Source organism: Sphaeramia orbicularis, chromosome 17, assembly GCF_902148855.1.
Source record: "Sphaeramia orbicularis chromosome 17, fSphaOr1.1, whole genome shotgun sequence".
Classification (NCBI taxonomy): Eukaryota; Metazoa; Chordata; class Actinopteri; order Kurtiformes; family Apogonidae; genus Sphaeramia; species Sphaeramia orbicularis.
Genome location: NC_043973.1, coordinates 54,618,594 through 54,629,908, shown reverse-complemented (window position 1 = coordinate 54,629,908; position 11,315 = coordinate 54,618,594). Strand labels below are relative to the sequence as shown.

Genomic DNA, 11,315 nt, shown 5'->3' with positions numbered 1-11,315 from the left:
TTTAAAACATCTCTGCTGGTCTACAAGTCTGTCCATGGTCTGGAACCAAAGTCCATCTGGGATATGTTGGTCTCATATGAACCATCTGGGACCTGAGAACCTCATGGACTGGTCTGAGAACCTCAGGGACTGGTCTTCTGCTGGTGCTCAGAGTCAGAACTAAACAGATGCAGCTGTGTTTCAGTTCTATGCACCTAAACTGTGGAACAGTCTTCCTGATGACGTCAGACAGACCTGAACTGTGACAATGTTTAAGTCCAGGCTGAAAACAGCTGTTCAGCTGTGCATAGAACAACTGAAAGGGTTCTATCTGCACTCTGACTTTTTACTTTGTTTTAATTGATTATTATTCATGTTTTATTGATTATGTTTTAATTGTAATTGTGTGTTTTTAACCTGTCTCTTTTCCATTTCTGTAAAGCTCTGTGAATTGCCCTGTGTATGAATTGTGCTATACTAATAAATCTGCCTTGCCTAGTTTCAGTCAGTTTCAGTCCCTTTCAGTTGTTAGTTTGTCAGTTTCATTAATTTTCAGTCTGTTTCAGTCCATTTCAGTTGTCAGTTTCAGTCAGTTTCAGTTGTGAGTTTCAGCCAGTTTCATTCATTTTCAGTCTGTTTCAGTCCGTTACAGTTGATAGTTTCAGTCAGTTTCATTCAGTTTCAGTCAGTTTCAGTTGTTAGTTTCAGTCCGTTTTATTCAGTTTCCGTTGTTAGTTTCAGCCTGTTTCAGTTGTTAGTTTCAGCCTGTTTCAGTTGTTAGTTTCAGCTGTCTGGTCTGATTCTGGTTGGAGTCATGTGACCGAGGCTGAGTTTTCAGCTGTTGGACTAAAATTACACCCAAACGTCATTGGCTGTTTGACGCTCACAGCCTTGTACGGTGTCGGAGAAGGAAGAGAAGGAGAAGAAGGAGTAGGAGTAGGAGGAGAAGAGGAAGAAGGAGGAGAAAGAGAAGAAGGAGGAGAAGGAGGAGGCCAAAGGCAGGGTTGAGGTAAGCCCTAACCCAGTGTTAATCTGTTTGTGTTAAATCCAGGAGGACAGAGTGTGTGGACGTAGAAACAGGACATGAGGACGTTCATGGACACTGTATTCAAATCAGCTGAACTAGCACTGGGACTCCTGGTCCTGACTGTGGTCCAGACTCCTGGTCCAGACTGTGTGGTCCAGGTTCAGGTTCTGATTCTAATGACTCTAATGCTCTGAATGACTGAGGCCCATGGAGCAGACGGTGGGGGCAGGGCCAGTCACTACAGCTGTTCAACTCAACATGTCCACGTCTGCGTCCCTGTCCTCTGTCAGTGGACTCTGTCCTGTCCTCTGTCAGTGGACTCTGTCCTGTCCTCTGTCTGCAGATCTTTGTGGTTGCTCTTTCAGTCATTTGTATTTTTCAAACGTCTGTTTCACATTTTTACTGTTTTTATTTCTTCAAATAATCGTTTAATCGAATCAAAGACAATTATCGATAAATGAATTGATACCTGCAGCAGTAACATAACCCCCATTTCCTCCCCCTCCTCCTTCTCCTCCTTCCCCTCCTCCTCCCTCTCCTCCTCCTCCTCTTTCTCCTCCTCCTCCCTCTCCTCCTCTTCTTCCTCCTCCTCTTTCTCCCCCTCCTCCCTCTCCTCCTCTTCCTCCTCCTCCTTCTCCTCTTCCTCCTCTTCTTCATCCTCCTCCTCCTCCTCTTCCTCCTCCTCTTTCTCCCCCTCCTCCCTCTCCTCCTCTTCCTCCTCCTCCTTCTCCTCTTCCTCTTCATCCTCTTCCTCCTCCTCCTTCTCCTCCTTCTCCTCTTCCTCTTCATCCTCATCCTCTTCCTCCTCCCTCTCCCCCTCTTCTTCCCTCTCCTCATCTTCCTACTCTTCCTCCTCCTCCTTGTCCTTTTCCTTCTCCTCTTCGTCCTCCTCCTGCTCCTCCTCCTTCTCCCTCTCCTCCTTCTCCTCCTCCTCCTTCTCCTCTCCCCCTCTTCTTCCTTCTCCTCCTTCCCCTCCTCCTCCTTCTCCTCTTCATCCTCCTCCTCCCTCTCCTCCTCCTCCTCTTCCTCCTCCTCCTCTTTCTCCTACTCCTCCCTCTCCTCTCCTCCTTCTCCTCCTCCTCCTTCTCCTCTCCCCCTCTTCTTCCTTCTCCTCCTTCCCCTCCTCCTCCCTCTCCTCCTCCTTCTCCTCTTCATCCTCCTCCTCCCTCTCCTCCTCCTCCTCTTCCTCCTCCTCCTCTTTCTCCTACTCCTCCCTCTCCTCTCCTCCTTCTCCTCCTCCTCCTTCTCCTCTCCCCCTCTTCTTCCTTCTCCTCCTTCCCCTCCTCCTCCCTCTCCTCCTCCTTCTCCTCTTCATCCTCCTCCTCCCTCTCCTCCTCCTCCTCTTCCTCCTCCTCCTCTTTCTCCTACTCCTCCCTCTCCTCCTCCTTCTCCTCATCCTCCTTCTTCTCCTCTTCCTCCTCCCTCTCCTCCTCTTCCTCCTCCTTCTCCTCGTCCTCCTTCTCCTTCTCCTCCTCTTCCTCCTCCTCCTCCTTCTCCTCTTCTTCCTCCTGCTCCTCCTCCTTCTCCCTCTCCTCCTCCTCCTCTTCCTTCTCCTCTTCCTTCTCCTCCTTGTCCTCTTCCTCCTCTTCTTCGTTCTCCTCCTCCTCCCTCTCCTCCTCTTCCTCCTCCTTCTCCTCGTCCTCCTTCTCCTTCTCTTCCTCCTCCTCCTCCTCCTCCTTCTCCTCTTCTTCCTCCTGCTCCTCCTCCTTCTCCCTCTCCTCCTCCTCCTCTTCCTTCTCCTCTTCCTTCTCCTCCTTGTCCTCTTCCTCCTCTTCTTCGTCCTCCTCCTTATCCTCTTCGTCCTTGTCCTCCTCCTCCCTCCCTCTCCTCCTCATTCTCCTTGTCCTCCTCCTCCTTCTCCTCTTCCTCCTCTTCTTCGTCCTCTCCCTCCTCCTCCTCCTCCTCCTCCCTCTCTTCCTCCTCCTTCTCCTCTTCGTCCTCCTCCTCCTCCTCCTCCTCCTCCCTCTCCCTCTCCTCCTCCTCCTCCAGATGTCTCTGTCTCAGATTACTCCTACTCTCTTTCTCAGTGGGGCAGATGTTCCTCTTAATCCGACCCTTGTGTCTCAGAAGCGGATCACTCTGATCGTCAACGCCACCCTCAACCACGCATGCCCCGCCTACCCGGGTGTGGAGTGCGTGCGCGTGCCCGTGTCCGACCTTCCCGGCGCTCGCATCGGGGACCACTTTGATCGCGTGTCTGACCGTATCCATGGAAACCATTGCGGAGGGACGCTGGTGCACTGCGCGGCCGGCATGAGTCGGTCCCCGGCGCTGGTCATGGCCTACCTGATGCGCTACCGTGGCGTGACACTGCGCCAGGCGCACCGCTGGGTGCAGGACAGTCGGCCCGTGCGCCTGAACGCCGGCTTCTGGGAGCAGCTGCTGCAGTACGAGAAACGGCTCTACGGGAAGAACACTGTGAGGGTGGCCCTGCCGGAGGGGCCGGAGCCGGGGGGGGCGGGGCCAAGGGGACCAGGGCTGCTGACCCCCGGCCCGAAGAGGAGAACAGAGCCAGGACCCGGGTCACTGATGCTGACCCGGCCACCGGCGATGACGTCACCCACGCTGACCCGGTTACCGGCGATGACGTCACCCACGCTGACCCGGTTACCGGCGATGATGTCACCCACGCTGACCCGGTTACCGGCGATGGCGTCACCCATGCTGACCCGGTTACCGGCGATGGCATCACCCACGCTGACCCGGTCCTCGCGGATGACCCGGTCTCTGGCGAACAAAGCCAGAAGAGGAACCAGAAGCAGCAAAGTGTGAAGAGCATGAGTGGAGCCTGTGACCTTTGACCTTTGACCAGAGCCGACTCATTGTTTGTGTTTGAATTTTCTGCTGTTTTTGTTGCGACCTGAACTGAAACTCCACAGACGGGTTCTGGAAACTCTCCTGAGGGGAGGCGTGGTTCTGCTTCCGACCTGAACCCCGGTCAGATCCGGGTCCCAGATGGAACATGTGTCTGCAGATGGTCAGTGGATCACCTCCTGGTTTTGGGTCCACGATAGAATATCAACCTCCATTTTATCATCAGGGAATGGTTCAGTTTCAAACCAAATGTCACATTAATTCCAGTTTTTCAACATAAACACAATATTCATTAAAGTTGTCGTCCTTTTGTTTTCATTTTCATTGTTTTTTTCTGTTGTGTAGAATCAGAAGTGATGGAAGTGTGAAATAAAGCCTGTCCTTTTCTGTCACACCTGGATGTGACTGAAGGAGGAAAACCAGCAAAATGAAGTAAAAGTAGAGCTTTTTAATGACAGAAGTGAATTATTCACAAAGACCCCAGCTGGTTTTTGTGGTTTGAACTTATTCCTATAAAACACCTTCAAATCAGAGATGTAAAAGTTAAATGAAGCCGAACCAGAGGTGCGTTTGAACTGAATGAACAGAACAAACATGTACGTGTTAAAATGATTGTGTTATGAGTAAAACGTGTTCAGGATGTTCATTTATGACGACGTGTCAGTCCTGTTATTACCTTTATGTCAGTTCCGAGGTTTGACCTTTAGTTTGAAAATCACTGAAGAAAAAGGAATGAGATACATTTTCTCATAGTTTAAAGAAAAGGTCGGTTCAGAGGTCAGTGAACGCCACATGGAGTCAGTAGAAATCTGACGAAGTCCATGAAGGAAACCCTTAAATCCTACACGAAGTGCATGTTCGCAGTTTTATCCTGTCATGATACTGTTCAGACATTTTCAACATTTCTTCTCATTTTCTCCTGATTTTAGATGAAGCTTTTGGCTGAATTCACTCATTGAATCGATATGAATAAATTTAGGAAACAAACGGATTTGATAACATGATGTTCTCTTCGGCTGTACATAGGTTTAATCGGCGGCACTCGGCTATTCTTAACTGTACTTGGCTATATTCGGGTCTAACCGTCTTTATTCGGCTGTACTCGCCTATATTCGGCTGTTTCCGATTCTACTCACCCCGTTCGATGGTACTCGGCTCTACTCGGCTATCCCCGCCTCTACTCGGGTCCACCCGGCTGTACTCGGCTCCACCCGACTCTACTCGGCTCTACTCGGGCCGCCCGCCTCCACCGGAGCGGAGATGAAAACCGGACTCTGCTTCGGACGACCTGCTCAAAGCGGACCGGAACACGGAGCGGACCGGGGCAGGGTGGATCAAACAGTAAACCGGGACCTGGGACGAGCCGTGCCGTGCCGTGCCGGGGCTGTTCTGAGCTGCGGTGTCACAGCCGAGGGCTCCGGACAGACACCGGGCGGTCCGTGACTGCGCAGGCGGGTTGGGGTGCGCTGCCAGCGGCTGCAGCTCCAGCCGCGTCCCGCTGAAGTGTGGAGGTGTGATCCAGGAGCGGAGACATGTACCAGGTCCAGGTGAGACCCGCGCACCTGTCCACACATGTCCACACCTGGCACCGTGACATCCGCCAGGAGAACATTTAGGGTTCATTTCTGTTTGTGTTCTTCATGATTATTTAATCTTAAATCTGTGACTCAAACACATACTTTAAAAAATGCCAGATTCTGAACCGGTTTGTGCATAAACTGGTCTCAGTTCCAGTCTCTTCATTCACCACTGACTGTGTTCACATTTCTATTCATTTTTAATGTTATGTTGTTTTGTTTTGTTTTGTTTTTTTTAGTTTTGTAGTTCAAATCTGTCATATATGTGTGTGGTTTGTAAAGCTGTTTTAGTTCATACTTGAGCCTGAAACACTGAATGTATTTTACTCTGAACATGTGATGGAAGTGTCAGCGTTGTCTAATAAATGTGCTCAGGTGTGAATGTATGTGACGTTCAGGGAAGCAGGAAGTGTTCGTTTCTGGTCTTTTATTCCCATGTAGACACAGTATGTTCCTGTTTGTCTTCACTGATTAAACAGCAGAGTATTTAATCAATGAGTTGAATAAATAATCCAGAGCTCCTCAGACATTTCAGATGTGGGAAATAAAAGGACATTGATCATTAATACTTACAACCTGCAAATTTTTACAGCATTTCAGACTCATCTCATCATGAGTATTTGATGTGAACTGGAATTTAGACGAAATCATTCCAGATAAACAAAACATCTACATTTACACATGGAATCAGAGTGTCAGTGGAAGCCTGTGGTACATCCAAAACATAGTCAGGAGATAATTATTGCAATAAATGTCAAATAATACTTTACTTTACTTTACAGGCTTTTATCAGTCCTTAGTGAAAGGTGAAAGAACTAGAAAGTTTCTGTTCATTATAAATGAAATTATTTATTGAAAATCTAATAAGATCCATAAAGAGATTACCCAGAAGGCTGACAGAGTAAACTGAGGCGTACCAGGAGGAACAGGAGTAAACGCCTAAAGGGAGGTGTAACAGAACTGAGAGGAGGTGTAACAGGACTGACATGAGGTGTAACAGGACTGACAGGAGGTGTAACAGGACTGAGCCCGAGGTGTAACTGGACTGAACCCGAGGAGTAACTGGAGGTGTAACAGGACTGAACAGGAGATGTAACAGGACTGACAGGAGGTGTAACAGGACTGACAGAAGGTGTAACAGGAGGTGTAACAGGACTGAACAGGAGGTGAAACAGGACTGAACAGGAAGTGAAACAGGACTGAACAAGAGGTTAACAGGACTGAACAGGAGGTGTAACAGGACTGAACAGAAGGTGAAACAGGACTGAACAGGAGGTTAACAGGACTGAACAGAAGGTGTAACAGGACTGAACAGAAGGTGAAACAGGACTGAACAGGAGGTTAACAGGACTGAACAGAAGGTGTAACAGGACTGAACAGAAGGTGTAACAGGACTGAACAGAAGGTGAAACAGGACTGAACAGGAGGTTAACAGGACTGAACAGGAGGTTAACAGGACTGAACAGAAGGTGTAACAGGACTGAACAGAAGGTGAAACAGGACTGAACAGGAGGTGTAACAGGACTGAACAGAAGGTGTAACAGGACTGAACAGAAGGTGAAACAGGACTGAACAGGAGGTTAACAGGACTGAACAGAAGGTGTAACAGGACTGAACAGAAGGTGTAACAGGACTGAACAGAAGGTGAAACAGGACTGAACAGGAGGTTAACAGGACTGAACAGGAGGTGTAACAGGACTGAACAGGAGGTGTAACAGGACTGAACAGAAGGTGTAACAGGACTGAACAGGAGGTTAACAGGACTGAACAGGAGGTTAACAGGACTGAATGCACCAGGGTTGATCCCTGGTCTCCAGTGTTGTGTTTTCTCATTGGTCTCCATTGGTCTCTAATGGTCTCTAAATGGTGTCAGTTGTGTCGTAAACTGATCTGGTTCTGATTTGGTCCAGATGAATGACGTCTCCATGGAAACAGACGTGGTTTCTGATTGGCCGTTCCCCTCTGAACACACCTGTGATCAGTCAGGTGATCTCTGTGACAGTGACTCTTTCAGTCTGTTTTATGAAGGAGGGTGTGTTGTTCAGGGGCTGTGGGAGATCAGAGTGCTGTCGGCTGACCTCGCCATGACCCCGCCATGACTCCTGCTGAGGCGGTGCACCCTTATTGGTTGTTTGAAGTGCAACAAGCAGGAAGCAGCAGACTTTGATCTACGCCAGATGAAAAGGCAGAGTCGAGCTGAACATGAAAACTTGGAGCTGAGATCTGAACCCGAACCTGTTGTAGTCACATGACCTCCGATGACCCGTGGGGTGTGGAGTCCAACAGGTGTGGAACCTCAGGCCCAGGGGTCTGTTGAACCAGGTGGAATGAGTTGACGCTACTCCGTGGTCTGGACTGGTACCAGCTTTGTTTATGTGGCATCAAAGTGCGTCCGACGTTCACATAAAGGAAATGATCAACGAACAGAGCATCAATGACACGACAGATACAGGAACACCGTCCGACTGTTGGGTTCAGTTCTTCTTGTCTTCAGTTTTTCTGTTTTCGTTGGCTCAACATGACGCTTTCACAGTTTACAGGATGAAAAGTTCAACAGTGACACTGGAGACAGTTTTTGGGATAAAACAGAAGAACTCCAGAACCAAACGTGGACTCTTTTTAAACTACAGAACTCCCAGACTCAGAGGTGTCCATCCAGTAAAGCCTTCGATCCGAATCAGAGTCTGGACCAGAGCCCATGAACCCGTAAAGCTCCGATTCAGGGGCGTCAACCAGTTCACATTCATCTAATACTGACGTTGGCGTCACCGTGTCCTAATGCATTGTGGGTGGTATTTGCTGATGACGGGCCGTGGAGCTTCTACCGGGTCAGGGTTCTGGTGCCGGATCAACCACGTCCCGTCGTCTTCGCAAGAACCGACCGATTTTAGTGTCTGCGTCTGACGGAACGTTGTCCAAACCAAGGCTGGGACCCAGGAGATGGAACCGCTTTAGTTCTGAAACAGATAGAGGAAGGAAGAAAAGAAAGTAAACGAAGAAGCACTGAGATGGAAAGAAAGATGGAAGCAACACAAAAATACTTATATATGTGTGTGTGTGTGTGTGTGTGTGTGTGTAACAGTCAGTTGTGTGTTTTTGTGAGGTGTAACAGGACCTCCACTCATTGTACTCTGACAGATGTGTGTAGTCTGAGACCATCCTGACCAGCCCCCATGGGTGTGTTGGTGGGCTGATGCGGCGCCATTGCGGTGATGCTGTGGTGCGGTGCAGTGCAGCTGTTGCGTTGCCGCGGTGCGGTGCAGCTGTTGTGTTGCTGCGGGCTGCTGTTGCAGCTGTTGTGTTGCTGTGGTGCGGTGCAGCTGTTGCGTTGCTGTGGTGCGGTGCGGTACAGCTGTTGTGTTCCTGTGGTGCGGTGCAGCTGTTGCATTGCTGCGGGCTGCTGCTGCAGCTCCTCTGAACTCTGCTGTGCTGGGACGCGGCGCTGCTGCAGGACTGTTTGCTCAGCACAACAGCAGGTTATTTTTAGTCCACACTCACATATGCTTTACAGCCGGACGGTCGGCACGGTGACGGATGAGGCCGTGGAGACGGAGGCCATTAAACACAGGCCGATGCTGCTTCCATTTCCCTCCAGCCTCAGACGGACCATGGTGAGATCCGTTAAAAGCCAGGGTGGCGGTGGGCTGAAGCCCCGCCCCCCCCCGGCGGGGTCGGCCCCTGTGGTTCTAATAATAAAGCTGTGGCTGATGTTTTATTGATAATGGCGTCCTGCTGCTGAGTTCACTGATGCACGCCTCAGTCCGTCAGCTCATGTTTCTCTGCGTGTTGTGAAGACTTCGGATCCACAATCACATGGATCGCAGCGGGGGGGGGTGTCAGTGGGGGGGTTGGTTCTGAGACTCGACGGACCGGCGGGAGGACTGAGCTAGTACCAGGGCGGTTTTCGCAGACCCACTAGAGTCGGGTCTAGTTGAGTTCTGTTGGGTTCAACCGACATCAGGACCAAGATGAAGGACACAGGTCAACAGGAAGCTGTGACCACACACTTCCTGTTCCTGCCGTGGTTCCCAGACTGATCCGAGTCCATGGTTCTGTGCCGTATTCACCGTTTCATGGCGGAGCTTCAGCACCAACCTAACACTTTGACCTTTATGATAATGATTGACAGTGACAGATGGTGTCTTTGAACGCACCGTGTCCTTGGACCTCTGCGGTCCAGGCCGGTATGGACGAGTCTAGGATGTGATTGGACAGATTCAAACGGACCGGGTCGTCATGTCCACGTTAGAAGGCCCAGGTCCCAGTGGATCTACAAACACACCTGCGACTGAAACATACAGCATTTCACACGATGATCATCTGATTGGTCCAGTCTGTGAGTGTCCAGTGAGGCTGCAGTGGACCCTGTGAGGACCCCCTTCAGCCTACGGGCCCTAGGTGTGACCCCCTGAGTCCAAACATGTGGACCAGGATTTACTTCACATACACACTGGAATAATACGGAGAAAAAGACACACAAATACAACACAAAGCATCACACACACACACACACACACACACACAGACCACAGGGAAACTGGAACTGGAACTGGACCGGATCTGATAAAACTGGAACTAGAACTAGATGGAACTGGACCAGATCTAATAAAACTGGAACTGGACTAAACGGAACTGGACCAGATCTAATAACACTGGAACTGGACTAGGCAGAACTGGACCGGATCTAATAAAACTGGAACAGGACTAAATGGAACTGGACCAGATCAAGTAAAACTGGAACTGGACTAAATGGAACTGGACCGGATCTAGTAAAGCTGGAACTGGACTGGACAGAGCTGGACCAGGTCTAGTAAAACTGGAAATGGACTGGACAGAACTGGACTAAATGGAACTGGACTGGATCTAGTAAAACTGGAATGGATGGGATGGAGCTGGATAAGGTCTAATAAAACTGGAACTGGACTGGACGGAGCTGGACCAGATCTGATAAAACTGGAACTGGACTAGGAGGAACTGGACTGGATCTAATAAAAGTGGAACTGGATTGGATGAAACTGGACTGGATCTAGTAAAACTGGAAATGGACTTAACGGAACTGGACCGGATCTAATAAAATTGGAACTGGACTGGGCGGAACTGGACCAGATCTAATAAAACTGGAACTGGACAGAACTTGTCTGGATCTAGTAAAACTGGAACTGGGCTAAACGGAACTGGACCAGGTCTAATAAAACAGAGGCAGATCATGGACCAGCTGGTCTTACTAATGTTTGTAGTGATTGCTGGTCTTGGTTTTAAAGTTAACTGTTCAGATCAAATCTTTAAAAAACCCCATCAGTCGCTGCTGACGGACTTGTAATGGTTTTCTCTGGTTTTGGGGTCGTCATGGTGATTGACAGGCGTTCCTGTAAACGTCGGGCTGTGACGATCCTCAGGTAGTTGTTGGTAGTGATACCTCTGTCCCTCACAGACAATCTCTGCAGCAGTTGATTGGTTATTGATTGGCTTCCACAGAAATGCTATTATTGATCCCTGTGATCTGCCTGTTGTAGGGGAAAGGGGAAAGGGTCGTTGCCATGGTGCTGAAGGAGCTTCCTGGTAAAAAGGCGTCCTCAGAAGGAAACCCCCTCCTCACCGTGACAACCAAGGTTGGCATGACGACCACGCTCTTCCATCTCGCTCTGCTCTGAGATTCATTTATTTGATATTTTGAAATTACTTTGCTGTTTTGTTCATATTTTGTTTCTCAGGTCGTCTTCACACGCTCACATCCTGAAATAAATCAATACGTGATTAAATATTGATTTATTGAATTGGTTTAAAAATGTCTCAAATTAATACATTTGATACTGAACTGTCTATCACATCAAACCCAAACTCTATAATTACTGAAAATGTACAATAATAATTAGTGAAGAAGTACTAAAATAGATCCAAAATATTCATATTAATAATTG

The 11,315-nt window shown here is 49.1% G+C and overlaps 2 protein-coding genes and 1 pseudogene across 3 annotated transcripts in view; 2 read left to right on the top strand and 1 right to left on the bottom strand.

The window, feature by feature from the left end:
- LOC115437229 (dual specificity protein phosphatase 18) overlaps positions 1 to 4,378 on the top strand; it is a 165,060-nt gene extending 160,682 nt beyond the window's left edge. Inside the window, exons 1-2 of one of the 2 annotated variants that reach the window (XM_030160451.1) lie at positions 948 to 988; positions 2,996 to 4,378. In XM_030160451.1, the coding sequence (XP_030016311.1) occupies positions 2,996 to 3,778 (783 nt within the window). In that variant the 5' untranslated portion in view covers positions 948 to 988 and the 3' untranslated portion in view covers positions 3,779 to 4,378. Of the gene's footprint in view, positions 1 to 947; positions 989 to 2,995 lie in introns of those variants that run through there. The other variant, XM_030160452.1, reaches the window with a different exon arrangement.
- On the bottom strand, positions 1,539 to 2,607 carry LOC115437234 (cilia- and flagella-associated protein 251-like; annotated as a pseudogene).
- A 664-nt stretch (positions 4,379 to 5,042) lies between the features above and the next one.
- pex5lb (peroxisomal biogenesis factor 5-like b) overlaps positions 5,043 to 11,315 on the top strand; it is a 22,206-nt gene continuing 15,933 nt past the window's right edge. The window contains exons 1-2 of the mRNA XM_030160391.1: positions 5,043 to 5,367; positions 10,911 to 11,006. Of these exons, the coding sequence (XP_030016251.1) occupies positions 5,353 to 5,367; positions 10,911 to 11,006 (111 nt within the window). The 5' untranslated portion in view covers positions 5,043 to 5,352. The remainder of the gene's footprint in view (positions 5,368 to 10,910; positions 11,007 to 11,315) is intronic.